The 27,990-nt window shown below is 43.5% G+C and overlaps 1 protein-coding gene across 2 annotated transcripts; it reads left to right on the top strand.

Annotated features, from left to right (window-relative positions):
• Nucleotides 1-27,977, top strand: GPR182 (G protein-coupled receptor 182). Of its 2 annotated transcripts, none has more exons than XM_070736023.1 (2): nucleotides 1-22; nucleotides 25,411-27,845. In XM_070736023.1, exon 2 carries the CDS (start codon nucleotides 25,431-25,433, stop codon nucleotides 26,505-26,507), a length of 1,077 nt encoding a protein of 358 aa, XP_070592124.1. In that variant the 5' UTR covers nucleotides 1-22; nucleotides 25,411-25,430; the 3' UTR covers nucleotides 26,508-27,845. The 2 variants fall into 2 exon arrangements, with proteins under 2 accessions (XP_070592124.1, XP_070592123.1); XM_070736022.1 differs by lacking the exon at nucleotides 1-22 and adding an exon at nucleotides 17,362-17,579 and having other exon boundaries at nucleotides 25,411-27,977.
• Nucleotides 27,978-27,990: the final 13 nt, after the last annotated feature.

The following is a 27,990-nucleotide window of genomic DNA, read 5'->3' as shown; positions in this document are numbered from 1 at the left end:
GATCCAAGAGCAACGAAGAAAGGTATGTATTGAAAAATGTATATAGATTCACCCAAGGAATGGCTAGATCAGATAAGTCTAAATAATAAATCAGTATTTTTCAACCTTGGCAACAGGGTGAGGTCAACTGGGGCGTACATAAGTGCACTGGTGTGCCTTTCGTCCCCTGTCCAATTGTCTTTCCTTCCTCTCACTTATCATATATATTTTCTTTCTTTCATATATCCTCTCCTCTAAGTTCACTTTTACCCTTATATATATTACTACATGTCTATGTATTTGTGTATTGGATAAATAAGTAAGTAAGTAAGTAAGTAGGTAGGTAGGTAGGTAGGTAGATAGATAGATAGATAGATAGATAGATAGATAGATAGATAGATAGATAGATAGATAGATAGATAAATAAATAAATAAAATAATTCTGTGTATTGAAGCCCACACATCTTAAAGTTGCTAAGATCTTAGAAACACTGGGTTAGAATTTCCCTTAGTTTTTAGAGAGGTGGGATTTTTTAATCACAACCACTGGAGTATTTTAGTGGAATTGCCCAGCTGCCATATAGGCTTCCTGGAAATGATCCCAGCTCATTAGAGCTGTAAATTATACCGGCACACAAAGGAGTTTCTGAACTTCAAGGAGGCCAGTGTTTTATTTATTTTGCATAGCATACCAGGACTTCCTTCCTGAGCGCAGAACATTTATGAATTACGGCTGTAACAGATCAGGGAGTGTAGAAGAACAAGAAAGTTTAACATTTAGCCCTTGGTATTAAAAAAATATGGTACTTGGTACGTTGATCCATGTTTAACGTTTTGGTATGAATTCGAAGGAAGGCCCGTTCCCCAGATAGAATTAAAGAACAGAAGGCAGCAAATAACTCACAATTGATTAAATCACAAAAGTTTAAACCAGGGGTGAAATGCTCCTGGTTCACTCATGTATGCCTGTCAGTTGTCAGAGAGCCAGTCGCGAAGGGAGCATGAGGCTCCGCTCATCCCCCAGGTGTCATCATTTGGGTTCTTTTACCCTCTGCACATGCTCAGAATTCTTTGCCCATGTGCAGAGGGCTAAAGAACCAACATGGTGGCATCCGGGCAGGTGGGCGGGGCCTCACGTTCTCTCCAATGACTGATAGGCACAAGTGAACTGGGAGCATTTTACCCCAATTTAATCTATTTCAAAAGACGCTAGCCTTGCCTGCCTCATTTCCAGAACTAACAGCTCCAGAAGGGGATGATCAGAAAGACTAACAAAACTACCAGAATGTAGCAATATAGCAACCAGGCGTGTAACACAGTGACTGACACATAACACAGTACAGTGTTCCCTCGATTTTCACGGGGGATGCGTTCCGAGACCGCCCGCGAAAGTCGAATTTCCGCTAAGTAGAGATGCGGAAGTAAATACACCATTTTTGGCTATGAACAGTATCACAAGCCTTCCCTTAACACTTTAAACCCCTAAACTGCAATTTCTCATTCCCTAAGCAACCATGTAGATTATTACTCACCATGTTTATTTATTAAAGTTTATTTTAAAAAAATATTTATTAAAGGCGGACGAAAGTTTGGCAATGACATATGATGTCATCGGGCGGGAAAAACCGTGGTATAGGGAAAATAACAGCAAAGTATTTATTAATTAATATTTTTTGAAAAACCGTGGTATAGCCGTTTCGCAAAGTTTGAACCCGCGAAAATCGAGGGATGACTGTATACACTAATGATATCTTGTGATACTAATCACCATCTTGTTAAAACAATTATTAGGCACAGAAACTAGTCAGGTTTCCAAAACTACATTTTCAACAGAGATAAACTCTTTTTTCCAGCCAAACAAAAACTAAACTAAGAAAATCCCTTCAATAGGTATAGAATTAAAATGTCACCGAATGCAGGGTTTAACTATCAAAAGCATGTGCTAAGTTGAAAGGCTCTGAAAGTATATAACCTCACGTTTGGATGTCAATCAGTGTTCCGTGTGCCTTTCGTGTTTAGTCTTGCCGGCAGGGCCGCCGATAGACGGGTATTACTGGGACTGCTGTCCCGGGCCCGGGCAAATTGGAAAATTGGGGGGGCGGGCCCCGGCGCCCGCCAAAAACTCCCCAACCCCGAAGAGAGCCGCGCCTTTCGGCCTCCGGAAGTGCTGGACGGGGGGACGCCTCCACCGCGCACGTTTAGGAGGCGGAGCGGCGCCGGAGGAGCGTTAGCGGCTCAGAGCCTTTCCTGGAGCGCTCCGGACGCCCCTCTCGACGGCCCGGCTGCCAACCCGGGCGGAGGCGCGGTTAGGGAAGGTGCCGCCCTTCCCGCGTAGCGCAATGCCAAGGCAAAAGTGCTGCCCGTCCGACACCTCCGTCCGACGTGCCCAACGTCCCCCAAAAGGCCCCCCCGCGCACCCTTTTCCAAGGGCGCACACGAAGCCGCGGCTGCCCTGGGCCTCCCCCGCGCGCCTCTAGCCCCCCCGCGCCCCACCCAGGCTACTCACCGCTGCCCCCGCCCGCCCGCCCGCTCCGCCACTCTTTCTTCTCTGCTGCAAGAGAGGCGGCCCGGGGACTTCGGTCCGCTCCTCCCGCGCCCAAGGAGAGCTGCCTCCGACCCAAAAGTTTCCCGTCCGCCATTCGACACCGAGCCGCATGGGGCTTCTCTCGGCAGGTAGGCAGGGCAGGTAGTGGGGCTCGTCTCTCCCCCCCCCCCCCGTCACACACACACCGCAGCTGCCTAATTCAGTCCTGGCTTCGTTTCACCCACCGCCCCCCCCTTTGCCCGGCTCTCCACTCCCGCGCGCGTGGCGGGCGCTCCCGGGTGGCGCACTCGGCGGATCCAGCTGCGCGGGACGGAGCGGGCTCGGGGCGCAGGTAGGGCGCGGGCGACAGGCGGCAGCGGGGAGGGGGCAGCCAGGGTCCGGGTCATGCCCTCCGCTCTCCCGGCGCTGTCGTGCCTGGAAGGGAGGAGCGGGGAGCCCCGAGGAGGAGGAGGAGAGGAAGGGGGGCAGTGCAGGGGGGCTCCGGTGGCACGAGGGAGCCACTCGATGGGGGAGGGCCGGACGGGGGAGGCCGGAAAACTGGGCGCTTCCCGGCAGCGCTCCCCCGCAGGTTAGGGGGTGGTGCCTGAATCCCCTGGCAGGCGGAGGAAGAAGTCGGCCGGCCGGCAGGCTCGGACGCCCTTTGGGAACTCTCTCAGGCTCTCGATGGCGCTGAGCGGAACGAGGAGCACGTAGCTGGGGGTGGTGGGCAGGGGACAGGCATTCTCACAGCGGGGGCCGCGGGCTGGCGAAGGCGATTTTCAATGTCGGGTGTGCGGGCTGACGCGCGCTCTCTCCATCTCCCTGCCAGCCCGCCCGAACATTCAAAGTAAGAGCGAAGGTTTTTCACTTTCGCCAGCCTCCGGAGAATGAGAGAGAGTGAGAGCGACGACAGAACAAGATAGAGAGAAAGTGAGAGAGAGAGAGAGAAATAGGGAGAGAGAAAGAGATAGCAAGAGAAATAGAACGAGAGTGAGAAAGAGTGTGAGAGAGAAAGCAAGAGAGAGAGAGAGAAAGAAAACAAGACAGGGAAAGTGAGAAAAAGAGAGAGAGAGAAAGAGGGGGAGAGATAGAGAAAGAGAGAGAAAGAAAAGAGAGAGATGAGAGAGGAAGGAAGAGTGAGAGAGAGGAAGAAGGCAAGATAGAGAGAGATAGAAAGTAAGAGATGAGAGAGGAAGGAAGAGAGGGAAAGAGAGGAAGAAAGCAAGATAGAGAAAGAGAGAGAGAGAAAGAGATGAGAGAGGAAGGAAGAGAGTGTGAGAGAGGAAGAAAGCAAGATAAAGAGAGAGAGAGAAGGAAAGAAAGAAAGATGAGAGAGGAAGGAAGAGAGTAAGAGAGAGGAAGAAAGCAAGATAGAGAAAGAAAGAAAGAAAGAAAGAGAGGAGAGAGGAAGGAAGATAGTGAGAGTAAGAGAAAGAAAGCAAGAGAGAGAAAGAGAAAGAAAGAAAGAAAGAAAGAAAGATGAGAGAGGAAGGAAGAGAGTGAAAGAGAGGAAGAAAGAGAGAGAGAAAAGTGGAAGGAAGAGAGAGAGAGAAATGATAGAAAAAAGGGGAGAAAAAAAGAGAAATGAGAAAATGATTGAGGCAGAGAATGACAGAAAAGAGAGAGAAACAGAGAGAGAAGTGATTCTTGATTTAAAGCATATGGTAAAAGCACTTAAATAATAACAGAGAAAAAAACCCAGCCCTCACCTTTTTTTTATTAATAGTTTTGCTGGTTGTTTTAGTTTTAATAGTAATGGATTTTGGTTTTTTAAAATTATTATTGACAAAATTGAACGGGTCCAAAGACGGGCTACAAGAATGGTGGAAGGTCTTAAGCATAAAATGTATCAGGAAAGACTTCATGAACTCAATCTGTATAGTCTGGAGGACAGAAGGAAAAGGGGGGACATGATCGAAAAATTTAAATATGTTAAAGGGTTAAATAAGGTCCAGGAGGGAAGTGTTTTTAATAGGAAAGTGAACACAAGGACAAGGGGACACAATCTGAAGTTAGTTGAGGGAAAGATCAAAAGCAACCTGGGAAAACATTATTTTACTGAAAGAGTATTAGATGCTTGGAACAAACTTCCAGCAGACGTAGTGGGTAAATCCACAGCAACTGAATTTAAACATGCCTGGGATAAACATATATCCATCCTAAGATAAAATACAGGAAATAGTATAAGGGCACACTAGATGGACCATGAGGTCTTTTTCTGCCATCAGTCTTCTATGTTTCTATGTTTCTATTAATTTCTTTTAATAAAAAAGAAGGGATTGATTGATTGATTGATTGATTGATTGATTGATTGATTGATTGATTGATTGATTGATTGATTGATTGATTGATTGATTGATTGATTGATTGATTGATTGATTGATTGATTGATTGATTGATTGATTGATTGATTGATTGATTGATTGATTGATTGATTGATTTATTTATTTATTTATTTATTTATTTATTTATTTATTTATTTATTTATTTATTTATTTATTTATTTATTTATTTATTATTTCTATGCCGCCCAGTCCCAAGTTTTTCCTTATTTCCAGATTGCATTTCTTCTTGGTGAGGTTCCGTCCATTGCTTCTTGTACTACCTTCAGGTGGCATGGAGAATAAATAGATGCCATCTGCTCTGTGGCAGCCCTTTAAGGATTGGGAAACTACTATTATATTCCCCCTCAGTTTTCTATTTATTGAGCTAAACATACTGGTTCTCTTAGCCCTTGTTCATAGGATTTAGCCTCTAGGCCAGGGGTGTCAAACTCAATTTCATTGAGGGCAACATCAGGGCTGTGTTTGACCTCAGAGGACCGGGGGAGGGCTTGCCCAGGGTGTGTGGCCATGGTGGCATGGCACGGGATTTGGGGGGCAGTAGTTTTAAAATGGCCGGGGGGGCCCCAGACACTTAGGCTGTATGGGGCCCCAAAATTCCTGATGGCGGCCCTGCTTGCCGGCCACATGAACACGGAGATGTTTTCGGACAGTGCTGGCTCTTCAGCTTAGAAACAGAGATGAATACTGCCCTCTACAGTCAGGAATGACTAGCACATATGTGCGAGGCGAACATCCACCTTACCTTATAGGCACATCACTGAATACAGTACATAATTCTGAACAAAGTTTTATAACAAATGTATATTAACTTTGAGACACATTAAATCATTCAGGCAGGTGTTCCCTATAGTATAAATCAGGGATGGGCAATTAATTTTGCCATGGGGCCGCATGAGAAATTGGGATGGTTTTAGAGGGCCGGACTAATAGAATTAACTCAGTTCCACCCAATACTGTATATAGTATACATATGTTATCTTTTCATAAACAACCAGTATGTTAAACATTAACGTTTAACATTAATGTTAGCCGACATATTTGAGGGCTAACAGCTAACCTTGGGTAATTCTTCCGATGGGAGTCCCGATTCTCTGTCCGAGTGTCAGAAGAACAGACCACTAGTAGCTGCTGCAAGGGACAGGGGAGGAAGCACATGGTATCTGTGTACCACTCCTGTACTGCTCACAGTTAGGGGATTTTTTCGGTGCTGACCACTCTAAAGACCCAGACCCTGGCCTGACCTAAACACCCAGACCCACTCTACAGACCCCTAATTTATTATTTATTTATTCATTTATTTATTCGATTTTTATGCCGCCCTTCTCCTTAGACTCAGGGCAGCTTACAACATGTTAGCAATAGCATTTTTTAACAGAGCTAGGCTATTGCCCCCACAATCCGGGTCCTCATTTTACCCACCTTGGAAGGATGGAAGGCTGAGTAAACCTTGAGCCGGTGATGAGATTTGAACTGCTGACCTACAGATCTACATTCAGCTTCAGTGGCCTGCAGTACAGCACTCTACCTGCTGCGCCACCCCGGCTCATCGTAATTGTTTGCTTTACGGCAACACGGTGCACCACAGTCACTTCACTGGAGTGTTTGCGTGGTTTCTGTGCTCGGCCACTCCTGGTAGGAGGTCGGGGTCCACTCCAGTGCGAGGATAAAAGAGCTCACCACATCTACCGGGACTCCTCCAGTTCCTGCTTTCCTCATGATTCATCAGGATAGCAGGAACTGGAGGAGTCCCAGCAGACGCGGTGAGCTCTTTCATCCTCACACTAGAGTGGACCCCGACCTCCATGGACCGGTTACAGATAGTGGGCGGGCTGGATGCAGCCTGTGGGACACCCCTTGCCCAGATCTGGCAATAGACATGCACCATTATAGACATGCACCACATGCACCATAAATAGACATGCACCATTATATCTGGCCGAGACATGCAATGCCAACTCAAATATAAATGGATTAGGAATTATAAAAGGGCACCAAAAGCTGAGTTTTTGACCACCTCAAACTACAGTATATATTAGAGTCCCTCGATGAACATTTTTGATAGCATGCTGATGAGTGGGTGGGGCTTCTGACTAAACAAATGCCATAGACCCAGGAAATTGTCACATATAGAGACAGTTTTTGATGAATTATTTCTAGGAAAGGAAAAACATAAAAGTCAATATCCCCTACAATCATGTCTGCATTTCTAACAATAACAAAAGATTTATCACATATTGCAGAATTAGTAAAATGCTACACAATTACTGGTACTTCTTGAGCAATATACTTCCTGGATATTTTAAAAGAGACGTAACAGGTGTTTGAGTATGAGGAGAGAAAGAGGCTACATTATCTGAAACAAGAGAAGATGTGATGGGGGAATCCTTCCACATTCAAGCGTTATCACTACATGTATAAAGCAACTCTTATTCTTTTATCACAAATGCCATCTATTTGAACTATCTTGGCATATCTGTTCTGTTAGTGATATGCATTTGATAAATGACTACTAAGGCGAACCAGGTTAATGTTGCAAGCCAATCATAAGTCAGAGAATATGTTTGTACACACACTGTTTATATTAGCCTGCACTGAACACACTCAAAACCGTAGAAATGGTGGTAGAGTTTAAGAGAAACCCTTCCACCCTTCCACCTCTCACAATACTAGACAACACAGTATCAACAGTAGAGACCTTCAAATTTCTAGGTTCTATCATATCTCAAGATCTAAAATGGTCACCTAACATCAAAAACATCATCAAAAAAGCACAACAAAGAATGTTGTTTCTGCGCCAGCTTAGGAAGCTCAAACTGCCCAAGGAGCTGCTGATACAGTTCTACAGAGGAATCACTGAGTCTGTCATCTGCACCTCTATAACTGTCTGGTTTGGTGCTGCAACCCAACAGGACCGACACAGACTTCAGAGGATAACCAGAACGGCAGAAAAAGCAACTGCTGCCAACCTGCCTTCCATTGAGGACCTGTATACTGCACGAGTCAAAAAGAGGGCGGGGGAAAATATTTACTGACCCCTCACATCCTGGACACAAATTGTTTCAACTCCTACCCTCAAAACGTCGCTACAGAGCACTGCACACCAAGACAACTAGACACAAGAACAGTTTTTTCCCGAACGCCATCACTCTACTAAACAAATAATTCCCTCAACACTGTCAGACTTTCTACTAAATCTGCACTTCTATTCTACTACTTTTTCTCATCATTCTTTTCACCCATTTCATCCCATGTTGACTGTATGACTGTAACTTGTTGCTTATATCCTAAGATTTTTATTAATATTGCTTCTTCATTGCTTATTTGACCCTTATGACAATCATTAATTGTTGTACCACATGATTCTTGACAAATGTATATTTTATTTTATGTACGCTGAGAGCATATGCACCAAGACAAATTCCTTGTGTGTCCAATCACACTTGGCCAATTAAAAAAAAAATTCTATTCTATTCTATTCAATGGCCCATGAAACAAATAAGAGGAATTTGGGGGAATTTCACCCAGTAAGGTTTACAGTATTGTTGTATGTGGGTTTGAACAAAGACTGGTTTGAACAAAGACTGTTTACATTCTGTATATGCATATAACATTTGATAGAAATATTTCTCCATATTGTAGATATAAGCTCTGAGGGTGACAGGGTACATTCTAAACATTTGCTAACATGTTAGCTTGGTGGACAGTTTTGTCACTTTTAAAAACTATAGAATGAGGAACTTTTAGTAACTGGATTTCCATTCTTCATAGGAATACCATATTTTCTGTTGTGCTTATAATAACCACACATCATTTATTTAGTGTTATAAAAATATAATCCTTTCTTTCACAAAGCTATCCTTTAGAGTTATTTAATTTCTGGGTGGTTGTTTTTTTGTTCTCCTCTTCAATTTCCCTTTGTAAAGCAAAGTTATAAATATAAGCAATTACATATGTTTATCCTTATGAAACACATTTGTCCCTTTTTTAGGTTTGTCTGTTATTATTTCCATAATATTATTTCTAAATATAGCCATTGTATGGAATCTTTCCCAAGACCATTTTGGGTGGGAAAGATGACATTACTTATTAAGAGGTAGCACTGACATATACATCAAACCTTAAAGTCACGTTGGCGAATCTAGGGCAAGCGTGCCACAAATGGCATATGGAACCATTTCTGAAGGCACATGAGGTGTTGCCTTATGTCAGCTCTAGCACATGCATGTGCGCACAGACCAGCTGATTTTTGGGCTTTCAGAGGGTGGGGGAGGCCATTTTCCCCTTCCCCAGGAAAGCCTCCAGAGTCTGTGGATCAGAGGTGGATTGCTTCCTGATCGGACAAGTTCTATAGAACTGGTAGCAGGAATTTCCCCGTGCTTCCTGAACCAGGAGCAATTGCCAGTTGGCCATGCCCCCAAACTGATTCTAATGGCAGCACCATAGGTGCCACCATCTTGTTTTTGGAGGCCAGTGGTTTTTGGCACTGCGCATGCACACACATTTGCACGACACACAATGTGCACATGCCCATGCAGCACAGAAGGAAGAAAACCGGTGGCAAGGTAAATTAGAACCCACCCCTGCTGTGGATGGCAAAAACCAGCCCAACAGAGCAACCGGAAGTTCGTTTCCAAACTTCTGTTAGGCCCTTTGGGCCGTTTTTCACCATCCAGGGGATTTCCTCAAGCCTGCAGAGGGCGAAAAACAACCCAATGGACCTACCAGAAGTTTGTTTCTAAACTTCCAGTAGGCCCATCGGGCCCATTTTTCACCTTCCCCAGCTTCAGGAGGATCCATTAGAGGCCTGTGCACATGTGGAAGAGCAGTGGGGGGGGTTGTGTGCGCATGTGCAGGGGAAAGGACATTGCATTGTGGGCAGGGGCACACGTGTGCATGCTATCGTGTGCATGCACTCTTTTGGCACCCAAGCAAAACAAGGTTTGCCATCACTGCCATAGGCAGTGGTGGGGCCAGCCCTGAATGGTGGTGAACATGGTTCTGGTGGTGTCAATGTAGCACATAGCCTAGCACTGGTGCTTTTCCAGACCTACGGTTGCCCTGCTCCACTGCAAGCGCTGCCTTTCCCCGCCACAAGCCCTTCCTTCCCCCACTGTCAGTGCTGCCTTCCCCCACCATGAGCCCTTCCTTCCCCCACCACAAGCACTGCCTTCCCTTGCTGCGAGCCCCTCGCTCACCTCTCACTCCAGCTCCCCCCACTGCCCGTACTCACACCACCTCCACCCACCGCCAGCATTCGCACCCAGCTCCCCCCACCGCCAGCGCTGCCACCCTTCGCCCTGAGAGCAGGCAGTGATGAACAGACACTTACCTATTTGCCCATTTCTGAGTTCTTTTCGCTTCTGCGCATGCGGGGAGAAGCAGGGGCACACTCCCGGCCCATTCCAGTAGGGCCGGGAACGGTAGCCCACCCCTGGCCATAGGGTATATTTGCCAGCCCCAGTCTGACAGTATCCAGATGCATTCATGCTTCAGTTGAACAGAATTTCCACTAGGGGCGATAGTCGCAACTTGTATGAGGGCCCCATCTTCCAGACAGTCAAACTTGATCAATATATGCAGTTCACAGCCTGAATGCTGAGAAGCTTGGTTTGTTGCATCACTTCATTTTGCAGAGGGTGGGGGGGTCTTCCCTTTTGGAATACTTTTGGAGTATTCTTTAACATTGCCAAAAAAAACCTACAACCCACCACCTGTACTCCTTTCAAAAGGAAAAACAGAGTGACAGAGGGAAAGAAATCTGAATCTTTTAACATATTCTGGTACAGAATCTGGAGCTAATCCTCAAATACCTTTTTGGTGTAATTTAATGCATTAAAAATGGAAATGGTATGATCTATTTTATTTTTAGAGAGTCCTAACCTGCACCATTCTCCTTGGGTTCATTTGGCTTCTGGCTGGGAACAGGAAAACCATTTATTCTCTGACTTCTTAAACTGACCATCATCACCCTACCTAACATCACCGTATCACTATTCTCTGCAACCCATTATAACCTAGGAGTGAGAAAACAACAAGCCATGATATAGGCCAGATGAGTTAGCAGCACATCATGGGATAATGGTTTTGTCGCAAGCCAAAGATACTTGATCTGGTTTGCTGTTGTTGAAAAAAAATATCTCATTTATCTGAGCTACTGCACTTCCCTGTTCCAGCCAGGCCTTTCCAGCAATTGTTTTGAATGTAAAGACTTTTGGCCCCTTTGCTGGAATCAAGCCAGCTGCCCCTCCTCACTCATTTCCCTTTGGAGAGTGCTGAGCCATCATCCTTTACTACTGATAAGGTTTATCACAATGCCAAAGGCTCCGGGCTTCAACGTCTAACAACTGGGGCTTATTTACTGGCATTGCCTCTCTGTTTCATCTCTCAGTTTCAATCCTGGGTCTCCAAAATTGCATGATTGTGAGGGAGATTGTTCAGAATACATGGAAACGACAGGTCTAAATAACCTCCTGTGGAACAACTATGGAGGAAGAGTAGAAGAGCAGGTGGTGGCCATAGGTCCTAATGTTGGAAGACTTAGGGCTAGTGACAGCCATTTTGCTGAGGCCATCTAGCAAGACTTTGAGGAAGGTTAAACGCCAGGAGAACGCTTGTAGTGGTGTGGCTGCAAGAAAGGCAACCGTAACTACAATAAGTATACAAGTATTCCATTTTCCTCAGAGTGTGAAACTGAGATTGCATTGTTTATGGCACTCGATTAGTTCATACTTTTTCTTCTTTTTGTAACTCTTTCTAGGTTGTTTTGCAAAGCCTAGAAATTAATGCTATGCTTCCTATCAGTAATCTTCAATCAGATGACACAATGGCCTTCCAGAAACCTCCAAAGAGAGAGGGGCCATTTCTACAGTATGATGCTGGGTGAAATCAGGGGTGGGCTCCAGCCGGAACGCCCGGAATGGTCCTTCAGCTGGGGAAAGTGGAGCGCGTAGGCCTGCTCCGGTTCCAGCTGCTCGTGCACGAGCAGCCAGAGCGATTCCAGTAAAAAAAAAATTTGCTTCCGCGCATGCTTGCAATTTTTGCTACCGGAAAGATGCCGGCACATCGTTCTGGCTGCTGCCCATCTCTGGCCACACCATGCCTGTGGTGCCCCTGCAGGCAAGGTAAGGACCAGGTGGGCTGCTCGCAGTGCGGGCTAGCGGGCGGGAGTGGGTGGTGGCGGGGAGCCTGCTGCCACAAGAGGTGCAGGGGCGGGCAGGGCAAAAGGCGGCCAGCAGTTGCAGGCAGCCGCTGCCGCAAGAGACATGAGAGGCAGACAGGGCAAAAGGTGGCAGGGAGCCACTGTGACAGGCGCACAGGTGGGCGGCGAACAGTGATGAACAGGGTGAATGGCAGCGGCAAGCAGCCACTTACACATTTTTAGGCTATTTCCGGGCTTTTTTCACTTCTGGGCATGCACAGAAGCAAAAAACCCTCAGAAATCATACCCTCGTGCGAGATTAGGCTTCTGCGCATGCACAGATGCTGAATCCTGTACGGGGGGCATGCGCATGCAGGGCACGGGGGCGTACAGGGGAGGAGTCCTCCCAGCCTGTTCCGGTAGGGCTGGGAATGGTAGCCCACCCCTGGGTGAAATCAACCTGTTCTGGCCTTAGGGCCTTGGGATTACAATCTAGCCTTCACAGCAGGTTGCCCCTGCCTGGACTAGCAGTTCTTAAAATCATATAAAGTTATATAAATAAATATTTTAATATTTCTCAATTTCCATCCCTAGTGCTGTACCTATCAATAAGTATCACCCACAGTAATCAAAGCTCAGTCATTTTTAGAATGCAAGGGGCCCTGAGTCCAGCATGTTTGGGAATTATTGGTCTAGATCCGTGATGATGAACCTATGGCATACATGCCACAGGTGGCAAGCAGAGCCCTTTCTGTAAGCACCTGAGGCATTGCCCAGCTCAGCTCCACCCCGCATAGACGCAAACCTCCCACCAGCCAGCTGATTTTCAGGTATCTGCTGGTGGGGAGGCATTTGTGCTTGTGCAGGGGAGTCATGCACACATACAGGGGAGCACAGGAGGGTTGCGCCCATTAATGGGCAGCCAAAAATTTTACTGCCACACTGTAGGTGTGGCTTATTTTGTGGGTGTGGCTTAATGGGCATGTGACTGGGTAGGAGTGGCTTGTCGGACATGTGACCAGGTGGGAGTGGCTTGAACAATCATCGTTCAAGTGAACAGTTAAGTCCTCGACTTACAACCTTACCAGTGTCACTTGCTGGGGTGACAATTTGCTTCGCGTTTCCTGCGCTCTCCTTCCTGGGTCACCCCCCTGCCGCAGGTTGGGTAGCTAGGCGAACGGGTGCTGCCAGAAGCATCAATGCTGCCAGCACTGCTTCCATCCACGCCTTCTGCTTGCACCTCAGGTGGGAGGTGGCTGCATGAGGCTGGAGGGGAGCCGGGCAGGAGAGAGGGAAGCTCACCCGAGGCCAGGAAGGAGGAAAGAGGAAAAAAGCAAGGAGTGCAGATGCAGCAGCAGGGAAAAAAAGGAGAGCAGAGACAAGACCAGTAATCCAGGAAGTGACAGCCACCAATCAGCTGGAGTTGCACACGCATCTTCATTTCCACTGGTGGAACTGCATTCCACCCCGTCCTGCCTTCTGCCCACCCCTGGTTCTGCCCCTCTGCAGCCCGTTTTTGGTCCAAGTAGGCTGCAGAGAGGATGCTAGGCCCAAAATGGAGCAGAGGGGAAGATGCATGGAATGATGGGGAAACACAAGTGGTCATGCATGCAAGTGTAGGTTGTGGGGCACATGGGGGTTGTCACATGTGCATTGCATTATGGGTGCCAGCACGCATGCAGGTGCGCTATCGTGCTCTCGGTACATGACAAAAAAAGGTTAGCCATCACTGGCCTAGGCAATTCCAAAATGGCATTGTCTGCAGCTTAAAAGACAAACAAGGCATTATTATTTATTTTATTTATTTATTTATTCAATTTTTATGCCGCCCTTCTCCTTAGACTCAGGGCGGCTCACAACATGTTAGCAATAGCACTGTTTAACAGAGCCAGCCTATTGTCCCCACAATCCAGGTCCACATTTTACCCACCTCGGAAGGATGGAAGGCTGAGTCAACCTTAAGCCAGTGATGAGATTTGAACCGCTGACCTGCAGATCTACAGTCAGCTTCAGTGGCCTGCAGTACAGCACTTTACCTGCTGCGCCACCCCGGCCCATTATATCAAAATATAATGGTGGAAGAAATGCCAGATTGAAAGAATAAAACATAAAGATTGCACCAGTGTTTTGTGTACAGTAAATACGTCCGAACCTAGCATTATAGAGATGGTAGCGTGATCATGGTAGGTCGAACTACAGTCCCAGATTTGCCAGGCAACCCTTCCTCTTCAATCAGGCTCATCCTTACCCGCTAAATCAACTCACAAAGCTTTAGTTAAAGCTTGGTTAAAGAGGGCAGTGCAAAGAGGTTTTTTTTAATTTATTTGAGCCAGTAAGAACTGTTTTATTTATTTATTTTATTTATTTTATTTATTTTATTTATTTTATTTATTTTATTTATTTTATTTATTTTATTTATTTTATTTATTTTATTTATTTTATTTATTTTATTTATTTTATTTATTTTATTTATTTTATTTTATTTTATTTATTTATTGTATTTATTTTATTTATTTTATTTATTTATTTTGTCCAATACACAATAATACACAGTGAAGGTTATAGAGGATATAGTAGAGAAGAAATACGAGATATAGGAGAGACAATAGGACAGGGGACGGAAGGCACTCTAGTGAGCTTATGTACGCCCCTTACTGACCTCTTAGGAATCTGGAGAGGTCAATCGTGGATAGTCTAAGGGTAAAATGTTGGGGGTTAGGGGATGATACTACGGAGTCCGGTATTGAGTTCCACGCTTCAACAACCCGATTATTAAAGTCATATTTTTTATAGTCAAGTTTGGAGCGGTTAATGTTAAGCTTGAATCTGTTGTGTGCTCTTGTGTTGTTGTGGTTGAAGCTGAAGTAGTCTTTGACAGGCAGGACATTGCAACATATGATCTTGTGGGCAATACTTAGATCATGTTTAAGGCGTCATAGTTCTAAGCTTTCAAGACCCAGGATTGTAAGTCTAGTTTCGTAGGGTATTCTGTTTCGAGTGGAGAAATGAAGGGCTCTTCTTGTGAAGTATCTTTGAACATTTTCAAGGGTGTTAATGTCTGAGATGCAATATGGGTTCCAAACAGATGAGCTGTATTCGAGAATGGGTCTGGCAAAAGTTTTGTAAGCTCTGGTAAGTAGTGTGAGATTTCCAGAGCAGAAGCTACGTAGGATTAAATATAGATAACTATAGATAACTATAAAACATAAATGTTATGAATAAATGAAATATAAATAAATGAAATATAAAGTCTCCTATGGAGATGTTGTCCTACAATGGTGTGTCATATTTCTGTGAATCTATATAGAAAGTGACATCCAGAAAAGGAGTCACAAAGTATTGAAATCAGTCAATTGGCGTACCTACCTTCCTGGTGAAGAGGTAACCTGCTTTTGGTTGGCCAAAAGCTATGCTGATAATGTTTTGAAGGCCAAGGATTGGAAACATTACAGATTGGTTGACTCATATCAGACAAAGGCAGAGCTAGATCTAGAGTCAGAGACAGAGATATAGAAGTGTAGAAATAGGCAATACTTCAATTTACATTCCTTTCCTGGACTTTTTTCCAGGGATGGAGATGGGAAGTTTCATTTCTCTTTTAAAACTATGTCAAGCTATTTATTGGATGTATGTCCGTATGTCTCATGCCTCAAATGAACTTCTTTATAGAATTTCAATAATTTATTGGGACAGGTTTGGAGGACATGCTAAGGAGATTCAGGGATTCGTTTCTGCTGTAGAGCAGTATCCTGGTTATACAACTGTGTCTCAATAGACACTTCCAGGAAACACACAAAAATAGTTTCAAAGCAATAATTTTGCTCAGCGAGGGAGACTGAAAGAGCTCCAGAGAACCGTACTGTTTTTTGCAAGCATCTTTCCTTATTATAAATCATCTCTTCATTGGCTATGTTCAAGCAAAGGTTGGACAGCTATAAATCATAAATAATTTAGATCCTTGCAGTGGTGTGACGGGCTTTCGAGTGCTCGGATTCTATGAAGTGATATAAAAATGCACACACCTATTTTTTATACTCTGTTTCCCCTGAAATAGAACCCAACTGGAAAATAAACCTTAGCATTATTTTTCAGGATGCTTATAATAAAAGCCGTACCCCCCCCCCCAAAAAAAGTCCCAATTAATATTGTAAGCTGATAGTTGCATCTAGCACCATATTTCCCTGAAAATAAGACCTAACCCCCAAAATAAGTCCTAACGCATCTTTTGGATCAAAAGTTAATATAAGACCCAATCTTATTTTGGGGAAAACATGGGTGTCACTTTAAAAGATGCCCTAGTAGTTGAAAAAAATGAAACCATAAGAGTTCATGATTTATCTCCCATTGTCAGAGATGGAAAGTGAAGCCAAGGGGATAACAGCAATGACTACCAATGAAATCTCTAGAGCCCCTCTAGTGACAGTTTGAAAATGCCTCGTGCAATCCAGGCCTGTCAAAACAGGTGTCTCTAGGCAAGGTTGTTTTGCTGTTAAGATGTTTCATGTGCAGAACAGAGCTGAGAGTGGGGTCTACTTTGAAGACCAGCAACAGGTAAATGTTCTCTTCACATGAGGACAACTCAAACTCACAATTCAAAGTGTTGGTCATGACCTTTAAAGCCCTACATGGCATTGGACCAGATTACCTCCGGAACCGCCTGCTACTGCACAAATCCCAGCAACCAATAAGGTCCCACAGAGTTGGCCTTCTCCGGGTCCCATCGACTAAACAATGTCGTTTGGCGGGCCCCAGGGAAAGAGCCTTCTCTGTGGCGGCCTCGGCCCTCTGGAACCAACTCCCCCCGGAGATTACAACTGCCCCCACCCTCCCTGTCTTTAGTAAACTACTCAAGACTCACTTATACCGCCAGGCATGGGAGAGTTGAGATATTCCTTCCCCCTAGGCCATTACCAAGTTATGCATGGTATGTTTGTTTGTATGTTTGGTTTTATAATAAGGGTTTTTAGTTGTTTTATTAATTGGATTGTCACATGCTGTTTTTATCATTGTTGTTAGCCATCCCGAGTCTACGGAGAGGGGCGGCATACAAATCCAATAAATAAATAAACTGACTAATGGAGGCTAGCTGGTTCCTTCCTCCAAGGCCTTCTTCTCCTTGGCACCTGCAGTTGCTTCGCTCTACCTAATGGTGAAACTGACCAGGGCAGCCTCTTTCTTTCTTTCTTTCTTTCTTTCTTTCTCTCTCTCCTGATCTTTTGGCAGTACACTCTGTGTTATTTGAAAGCAGGGAAGCTGGTTTCAAAAATTCAGAACGGGAAACGGAAATTTGCCTCAGGAAAGCAGACATCCTCTAGATTTCTCCAAACGTGTGGGGCTGAGAACGATCCGTGCTGCCCATTCCTGGAACCGGAGAGCCGAGCGTACAGGCAAAATCCTCAGATGGGGCCTTGCTTTCAGAGTTGCAGCCCGTGATGCTCATTTCCTGTGTGTGAGAGATAGGAGGGAGGGAAAATAGCAACAAATCTGCGAGTTGCCAACAAATTCACATTCCTGAAAAGGCTGCACCTCACATTCAAGTTGGAGGGGCTGAAGAGTAGATCTTTCCGTTGCAGCATCACCAGAATCTTTGAAGGTAAACAATGTGGGGGAACAGATTTCATTTGGATTAAGAAGTATTTTCTCTTCTTTAAAGTGGAAATGTGTTATATTTTAACCTACCAATAATAATAATAATAATAATAATAATAATAATAATAATAATAATAATAATAATATGGTCCTTCTCCATGCTGATTGCAGAGAACCAAATGTTTTGCCTGTCTATTTGTTTCAATAGAATAGAAGGCATGTTGAGAAGGAAATTGCTAAATCCATCATTATTACATCCATTCTGCTTTCAACTGTTAAAAGAGTGTTGGTTTTTTTAAAAAATTGGGGAAATTTCTTTAAGTGGTGGTTTCAAGGAGCAAAGGATATATAACATGGAAAGAAAAAAGATCACTTGAAACAATTGTTTCTTTTGAACATTCTTTATGGCCTAACATTTGCAATCGAAAGGATACGTCAACGTTTTAGATATATCACATTGTTGTTTTCCCTTGCATTTTTCTCTTGAAGAAAGAATTCCATGGAATGCAAAAACCAGCCAGTGCTTACATCTGGCCTAATAAAAACCCATCCTAAGAATCATTTAAACATCAACTGCTACTTTTAGGTCAATTTTTTGATACTTTTGTCAGTGTCCAATCTCCAGCCTGTTTCAAACCCAAAGAAAATATTGAGAGTCATTATTATCTTCACTAAGCACATTTATTGGAGATATAAGATACTCTGTGATACCTTTCATTAAAAGATCTGAGGAAACAAGAACGGAACAGAAGTTCAAAAGAGAACCATCTATTCTAGAATGCTAAGAATGGCACTGAGCTTTGTTTAAGGTAGAATAGGGAAAGCTATATGTGGCATTTTCTGTGCATTTGATTCTAGGAACAAAGCCTGTTAAAGCTACTTCCCCAGTCTGCAGCACTCCAGATGTGTTGAATTACAACTCTTACCATCATGTGCCAAATTACTCGTAGCTGTTGCAAATGGCAATGACAGGGAAGATAATACCTATATATTTGGAACAGTCAACTCTATTAATCTATTAAACAGATTAATAGAGTTGGAAGGGATCTTTCAGGTCATCTAGTCCAACCCCCTGCCCAAGCATCTGCCTCTACCTAGGATCGAACTCACAAGCTCCTGACTGTGAGGCAAGAGGGTTGGGAAAGAGAGATATAAAGAACCTCGTGTTGCAGTGCTGGAAAGCTCAAAACCTGGTAGATAATTCTGGGTAAAAATAGGTTACTATTATGATTGGTTGGTTGGTTGGTTGGTTGGTTGGTTGGTTGGTTGATTTGTGTGTGTGTGTGTGTGTGTGCGTGTGCGTGTGCGTTTCATTCATTCATTCATCCGTCCATTTGATTTATATGTCACCTCTTTCCAAGGACTCTGGACTTAGTTTGAAAGAGAGCTATGTATCCTCTAAACCAACTTTTAAATGTCCAACTTTTGACCACATGACCAGTTGCTTGGTGTGCAAGCATGCAGCTCAAGTTGTGTAAGCAGTAGGCGAGTGTGCACGTTCGTGTGGCCTAGTTGTGAATAGGCCCGGCAATAGGCCATGGCCCAGGGATTGGGGATCCCTGCTTTAAACCATTTTGAAGCATCCTATGGATTCTGGCCAATGTACACTGCTCAAAAAAGTAAATGGAACACTTAAACAACACAATATAACTCTAAGTAAATCAAACTTCTGTGAAATCAAACTGTCCACTTAGGAAAAACACTGATTGACAATCAATTCCACATGCTGTTGTCAGCACATTCAACTTTGTACAGAACAAAAGTATTCAATGAGAATATTTCATTCATTCAGATCTTGGATGGCTTGAGTGTTCCCTTTATTTTTTTGAGCAGTATAGTAAAAGACTACAACTTTGCCAATCCTGTGAGTTCTTACATCAATTCGAGGGAGGGAGAGAGGGAGGGAGGGAGGGAGGGAGGGAGGGAGGGAGGGAGGGAGGGAGGGAGGGAGGGAGGAAGGTGTGGAGCACTGGAGTCTGTATGTATCACATTTGATTCTGCAAATAGAACGAGAGATATCTCTGCATCTAGATGAGAAGCTTATCCTATTATTTCATCCTCTTCCATTTTCAAGCTCTTATCTTTCCCAGTTTATGCCCCCCTTGCCTTGCAAATTATTTCTACTCCCAGAATCTGTCCAGGGTTTTCATGAATAAATCAGCTCACTTCTCCACTTGTCCAGGTCACATTATATCCAATAATTAGAGGCACCAGACAGAAAGACAATTGCCACCAGGTCTACCTAGAACCGGTCTGGATCCTATATCAGCATGATGTCAATGTTTGCCAAGGGATATCAGTCTTAAGCATTCAATTAAATAATTCGGCTGATTCATAGCTCATGCCTTCAGCTCCCACACATCTCCAAAAGCAGTGTCTTGATAAAAATGTAACTTATAACCCAAATCAGAACACAGGGTCAATTTAATCATCAATAATCCAACTCTAATTACTTTGTGAAGCACACACAGCAGTCATGAGACATGTTTTATTAATTATATTTGTTTCTTGATATGCGTTTCTCTGAATTCAAAGTGAACTGGGTGAATTAAATAACTCTCTATTCCCAGCTTATTCTCATAACAACTTTGGCTGACAGTTGTTCCTGATCTGAGACCACCCAGTGATTTTTTTAATCACTAATGTAAGATTTTAATCAAGGACTTCTAAGTTCAACACTCTTAAAACTGTGTGCAGCTAATTATATTTTTCAGAATGCCACAATTGTTTCCCAGGACTAGAAAATATATTCCCAGGATTAGAAATATATTCTCAGCCCCAATATATGAAGGTGTCTCAGAGCTCAGCTGGTCCCTACAGATGGAAGTCGTCTCTACATTTATTTTGAAATAAAAGCCACATTTATTTATTTATTTATTTATTTGTTTGTTTGTTTGTTTGTTTGTTTGTTTGTTTGTTTATTTATTTATTTATTTATTTTATTCATTTGTCCAATACACAAATACATAGGAAGAAAGATAGACATGTGATAATATAAAAGAGGGTGAAAGTGAACTTAGAGGAGAGGATATATGAAAGGAAGAGAATATATAGGATAGTTGAAAGAAAGGAAAGACAATTGGACAGGGGACGAAAGGCACACCATTGCACTTATGTACGCCCCTTACTGGCCTCTTAGGAACCTGGAGAGGTTAATCATGGAGAGTCTAAGGGAGAAATGTTGGGGGTTAGGGGTTGACACAATTGAGTCCGGTAATGAGTTCCACGCTTCGATGACTCGGTTGTTGAAATCATATTTTTTACAGTCAAGTTTGGAGCGGTTCGTATTAAGTTTGAATCCGTTGCATGCTCTTGTGTTATTGCAGCTGAAGCTGAAGTAGTCATTGACCGGTAGGACATTGCAGCATATGATCTTGTGGGCAATACTCAAATCGTGTTTTAAGCACCGTAGTTCTAGGCTTTCTAGGCCCAGGATTGTTAGTCTATTTTCGTAGGATATTCTGTTTCGAGTGGAGGAGTGAAATATCATAAAAACACTTATAGTTTCAAAGCATATTTTTAAATTACCGAATTTATTTTTCACAAATAAATTAATCAATAAATATTTCATAATTGAGATAATTTTTGTATTAAATAAGATTTTAAAACATTAGAGACATATTTACATTATAAAGAGTGAAGTTGCTTTTGGCACTGGCTGAAATGTTACAACTTCTCCCAGCACATTTAACTTTGTGAATGTGGTGGCCATTATTTGAAATAAGGCTTTTTACCATGCTGAATTTCATACCGTTCCTTCATAGAAAAGATGGCATTTCAACAATGTTCAGTTTTATTTTAATGTATTGTTTGTTTGTTTGTTTGTTTGTTTGTTTGTTTGTTTGTTTGTTTTGTCAAACAATTATAGAGTGGTAATTTGTACAAATAAAATATTAGATAAGTAATGATAAAAAGTAACAAAAGAAGACAATAGGACAGGGATGGTAGGCACAGTGGTGTGCTTATGCACGCTCCTTATAGACTTCTTAGAAAGGGGGAGAGGTCAATTGTAGATAGTCTAAGGCTAAAGGTTTTGGGATTAGGAGTAGAAACCACAGAATCAGGTAGTGCATTCCAGGCGTTGATTACTCTGTTGCTGAAGTCGTATTTTTGCAGTCAAGTTTGGAGCGGTTGACATTTAGATTAAATCGATTTCTTGCTTGTGCATTGTTGCGGTTGAAGGTGAAGTACAGTAGTCCCTCGCTATACCGCGCTTCACCTACTACGGCTTCACTTCATCGCGGGTTTCTGAGGAAGTCGATCGGCAGATTTAAACAGCCCGCCGAACTTGATCGGCAGGTTTTTCCAAAAAAAAAATAAAATCTAAAATTGTAAATACTGTATTTAAATACTGTATCTAAAATAAATACTGGGTGGGAAACATTTAAACATTTAAAACAATGAAAACATTTAAAACATTTAAACATTTAAAACAATGAAAACTTTCCAAACAATTACAATATAAATACTTAAATAAGTACTATCAGTCGATAAATTTCCCATCGCGGATTTCACCTATCGCGGCCAGGTCTGGAACTTAACACCAGCGGTAGGTGAGGGACTACTGTAGTCATTAACAGGTAGGACATTTTGGTATATGATTTTATGAACTATAATTAAGTTGGAATGGACACGACGGAGTTGTAAGTTGTCTAAACTTTGTTTAAGTTTGCATAATCAAGGCTAGGTTAGCACATTTTCAGATATCCACTATTTTCACTCGCTAGTTCTTCAAAAACAGTTTGAAGAATAGAATAATAGAATAACAGAGTTGGAAGGGACCTTGGTGGTGTTCTTAGCCTAACCTTCTACTCAGGCAGATGACCCTATTCCATTTCAGACAAATGCTTGTCCAATCTCTCCTTAAAATCTGCAGCGTTGGAGCACTCACAACTTTTGGAGGCAAGTTGTTCCACTGATTAATTGTTCTCACTGTCAGGAAAGTTCTTCTTATTTCGAGGTTGGTGTCCTCTCTTTTATTGGTTTCCACCCATTGCATCTTGTCCTATCTTCAGATGATTTGGAAAGCAGGTTGAAACCCACCCCCCTTTTCTTTGTGGCAACCCTCCATGGCACCGGACCAGATTATCTCAGGGAATGCACGAATCCCAGTGACCAGTTAGGTCACACAGAGTGGGCCTTCTCCGGGTCCCATCAACTAAACAATGTCGTTTGGCGGGGCCCAGGGGAAGAGCCTTCTCTGTGGCGGCCCCGGCCCTCTGGAACCAACTCCCCCCGGAGATTAGAATTGCCCCCACCCTCCTCGCCTTTCGTAAGTTCCTTAAAACCCACCTCTGCCATCAGGCATGGGGGAACTGAGATACTCTTTCCCCCTAGGCCTTTACAATTTATGCATGGTATGTTTGTTTGTAGGTATGATTGGTTTTAAAATAAGGGTTTTTTAGTTGTTGTAGTATTGGATTTACATGCTGTTTTTATTATTGTTGTTAGCTGCCCCGAGTCTATGGAGAGGGGCGGCATACAAATCCAATAAATAAATAAATGAATGAATGAATGAATGAATGAATGAATGAATGAATGAATAAATAAATAAATAAATAAATAAATAAATAAAATAACCCCTTAGATATTGGACCATTGCTATCATGTCACCCCAGAAAATCAATGGGCTTCAAAATAGTCAAATTTAGAATGCTAAAAGGATTAAAAAAAAACCATGGTCTTCCCTTGGATTGCTACAGAACCTGCAATAACAAAAACCCTGCCATCTCTGCACAAAAAAAAAAAGAAATAAAATAAATCACTTGCTTCTATACATATACAGAATCCTCCTTGCAACTTTACTCTGTGCTATATGTCACTGTCTGAAATGCCTGATTAACCTAAATCCAGCCCAAATATCAAATATGTAGATTAGACATTAGTGGCAAGAAGGCATAATTTCCAGCCCTCTGGAATCAGCTCCTCCCAGAGATTCGCACTGCCCCCACCCTCCTCGCCTTCCGTAAAAGTTTAAAGACTTATCTGTGCTGCCAGGCTTGGGGCCATTAGACTCTAGCCCCCTGGCCGACAAGTGTAGCATGTCTTGCTGTGTGAATGCGAATGAATGGTTTTAAATGTTATTAGAGTTTTTAAAGTTTTTTAGCTATATTAATTGGATTTTTTAGATATGTATATTATATATTATTTTGATATGTTGTGAGCCACCCCGAATCCTCAGAGATGGGCGGCATACAAATCCGATAGATATAGATATAGATAGATAGATAGATAGATAGATAGATAGATAGATAGATAGATAGATAGATAGATAGATAGATAGATAAGATAGATAAGATAGGTAGGTAGGTAGGTAGGTAGATAGATAGATAGATAGATAGATAGATAGATAGATAGATAGATAGATAGATAGATAGGATAGATAGGATAGATAAGATAGATAGGTAGGTAGGTAGGTAGGTAGGTAGGTAGATAGATAAGATAAGATAAGATAAGATAGATAGATAAGATAGATAGATAGATAGATAGATGATAGATAGATAGATAGATAAGATAGATAGATAGATAGATAGATTAGATAGATAGATAGATAGATAGATAGATAGATAGATAGATAGATAGATAGATAGATAGATAGATAGATAGATAGATAGATACCCTGTTTCCCCGATAGTAAGACACCCCCGATTGTAAGACGTATCGGGGGTTTCAGGGGGGTCGGCTAATATAAGCCGTACCCCGAAAGTAAGACATATGTCTTACTTTCGGGGAAACACGGGGGTATTGCCGGGGGGGAGCCCGATGACGTCACTTACAAACTCCCCGCGCGCCCCTCGCCTTCGCCTCGCTGCGGCACCACCGCCTCTTCCCCGGCTTGCCAAAGCGAAGGACGGCGCTGGTCCGAAGTGAGCCGAGCGGGCGGCGGCTTGCAGCGAAGGCGCTCGTCCCAGCAACCGAGTCCTGCCGAGGCTCGGCTGCAAGCGGCCAGCGAGGCCGACCAGCTCCGAGGCGAGCGGCCGGAGCTGCGCCCTCCTTCGCCCGCCTCCTTTCCGGCAGGCTGGTGGGGCTGCCCAACTGCGCAGAGCGGCTCCTCCCCTCCAGACACACGCTTCCCCGACACGCGTCTGCGGCTCCACGCATGCGCGCCGCTTGGAGCCCTGAGGTTGAACTTGGAAAAGGGCTCACGAGGCTCCTGTCCTGCGGCTGCCCTTCTGGACTCTGGGGAGATGCCTTCGGGAATGCGACCCTTTCAATTTTTTTCCAATGTAAGACATACCCCGAAAATAACACGTAGTGGGGCTTTTGGGGGTAAAAAGAAAGTAAGACACTGTCTTACTTTCGGGGAAACACGGTAGATAGATAGATAGATAGATAGATAGATAGATAGATAGATAGATAGATAGATAGATAGATAGATAGATAGATAGATAGATAGATAGATAGATAGATTAGATAGATAGATAGATAGATAGATAGATAGATAGATAGGATAGATAGATAGATAAGATAGAGAGAGAGAGAATGAGGGGGAGAGAGATTAGATAGATAGATAGATAGATAGATAGAGAGAGAGAGAGAGAGAGAGAGAGAGAGATATTATAGAAGAGATTATAGAAGAGATTATATTCAAGTATTCTTGAATGTGCTATGTCCTTCCTTAGGTATATAGGTATCTCCCGCAAAAGTGATCTTACTTTTGTGTTTCTTTGATGTGGTCCTGTTAAGTCCTCCCAAATCTGACACCTGCACAGATTTAAAACCCATAGCTATTTTTTTAAAAAATCAGTCAGATTCCTGATATATAAATCAGGAAGGTTCAGGGGAAGAATACATTTTAATTTCACATTTCCTTCTCTCTCTCTCTCTTATTGCAGTTTGTTTTTTCGTCTTCAACATGGGAGAATCGGAATCCTTCCCCCCTTTCAATGAAGCACACCACAACTTCACAGAAATTCTCAAGATGTTCAATCACACCTTCAGCACTTGTGATTTGGGACTGGATGATGGCGTTAAACGGGTCTTTCTCTTCGTTCTCTATCTCATCATCTTTGTGGTGGGATTGGTGGAGAATCTCCTGGTCATTTGGGTCAACTGGCAGAACCGAAACCACCGGAACTTGGTCAACCTATACATTTTCAACATGGCCCTTGCAGACCTCGGGGTGGTCCTCTCCTTACCAATCTTTATGTTGGAAGTGGTGCTTAATTACACCTGGCATTGGGGGGGCTTCCTCTGTCGCTTCTCCCACTATTTTTACTTTGCCAACATGTACAGCAGTATTTTCTTTCTCACCTGCCTCAGTGTCGATCGGTATGTGTCCCTGACAACTTCCTCCCACTTCTGGCACCAACGGCAACATCTTGTGCGAAGGATCACCTGTTGCTGCATATGGGCCTTCGCGGCCATCCTCCCTTTGCCAGAGGTGGTACACATGGAGGTAACTGACACCATTGAGCCCCTGTGTTACTTTATAGCCCCAGGGGAGGCCCACATGGAGTGGCTCATCGGTCTCACCCTCCTTGCTGTCTTAATTGGGTTCCTTATCCCGTTCACCATCATGGCTGTCTTCAACATATTGACCGCCAGGCACATCAAGCGTAGTGACAAGCCAGAGAGCAGAAAAAACTGCTCCCTCATCTATTCTTACATAATTGTCTTCTTGATCAGCTGGCTGCCTTTCCACCTAACTTTGCTGATCTTCACCTTTGAGGAAACAAATGTATACTTCCACTGCTATGTGTATGAGTTCCTGTACTTCTTCTACGACGTCATAGAATGTTTCAGCTTTGTGCATTGTGTGGTCAATCCCATCCTGTACAACTTCCTGAGCAAGAACTTCCAAGGGAAGCTGATCTCTGCGGTGGTCCGATACATTCCAAAAAACCACATGGAGCAGAAGGACAGAGGTGGCTCTTCCTCCAACACCCAACACTCGGTAGTCATCACCCAAGACAAGGCCTCGCCAATTTAAACAGCTCTTCTGATTTCTGGTTCATGGTCATAAGAATGCATGTGCATTTTTCTCTCTTATCAGCAAAGGATAAACTTACTTAGGATACTTGCTGTTGGCTGTTGTTGGCAATGTTTTTTTTCTAAATTAAAAAGAAGGGCAATATTGGTAAAAAATGAGGTAGGGAGGAGGATTATGTGCTGCTCTGTCAACCTGACTGACCTTAATCAGCCCAAAACTAACATTGTTATTAGTCCGCAGCTAAAAAAACACCCTCTTTTTTTGTCGCTTTTACATTTTTCTCTAGAAAAGAGATGCATTTCTCTTAATTTCTTTTAATGTGAGCAGTTTTTGTACGAAAATAGTATTCTGAAAACGTAATGCCGAGGTGCTGGTGACACGTAATTGCTAGGCAGAGCAACTTGTAGTTGAAGCATCTGTAAATATAGCTGCAACCTAGAAGCTAAAGAACTGAAGTGAGCTGTGAAGATAAACAGGGTGCAGCCCTATTTTAATGTGAACATTCCATTAGTTCTCTCTTGGAACTGAGAAATCAGGATGCTAACAATTTGATCCTAGCAATTCTTACATAGGTCTTTTTAGTCCAAAGCACTAATAATTATCTAACACCACAATAGAAAATTATACCCAGTGAAAATGTGAATTTAGGAAAATGTGAAAATAATATTTCTAGACGATTGCACCATAGGTAATTCTACAGTTTTTTGCTGTATATCACCATGAATTCTTTCATTGTGTTAAAAATTCCAGACTAGATTTTTTTTCCCTCTCTCCCCTCCCCCACTTTGCTTTCATCTGAAGCTGGAACATTTGCCTATCCTTGACTTTTACGCCTCCTTGAGTTATATACCCTTCTAACATTCTATCTGGTAGGGGAATAAATTTAAGAGAGAATTATTTCCATGTTCAATGCTTGCAAAGCATTGCTATTCCTGGCCATGGATCATGTTTGTAAAGGACTGGACAAGATATAAAGGCTCTCTGTGTTTAGAAAGTGGACACAACTGGTTTGAAGAAGAAATTCATAAATGAACTGAATGAAATGCTGGGGATAAAATTTCTCTCTGTCTCAAAGAATGAAGAACAATACAGTGATCCCTCTATTATCGCGAGGGTTCCGTTCCAAGACCCCTCGCGATAATCGATTTTTCGCGATGTAGGGTTGCGGAAGTAAAAACACCATCTGCGCATGCGTGCCCTTTTTTTCTATGGCCGCGCATGCGTAGATGGTGGAGTTTGCGTTCCCCGCCGCCCACGCAAAGGGGAAACCCCAATTCGGCTCCTCGCTGCTGCTGCGCTACCGAGCAGATCAGCTGCTGGGCGGCCGAAGGAACCTTCCCTGGGTCTTCCCCCTCTTGCTGGCGGGCGGGCGAGCGGCAGGCATCAGCGAGGAGCCGGGGTTTCCCCTTTGCGTGGGCAGCCGGGAAGACCCAGGTTGGGGGTTCGGGGGGGTGCTGGGAAGCCCCCCAGGCCGGCTGCGACC

This window comes from Erythrolamprus reginae, chromosome 2 (assembly GCF_031021105.1).
Source record: "Erythrolamprus reginae isolate rEryReg1 chromosome 2, rEryReg1.hap1, whole genome shotgun sequence".
Lineage (NCBI taxonomy): Eukaryota > Metazoa > Chordata > Lepidosauria > Squamata > Dipsadidae > Erythrolamprus > Erythrolamprus reginae.
This window is presented reverse-complemented; position numbering and strand designations above follow the sequence as displayed.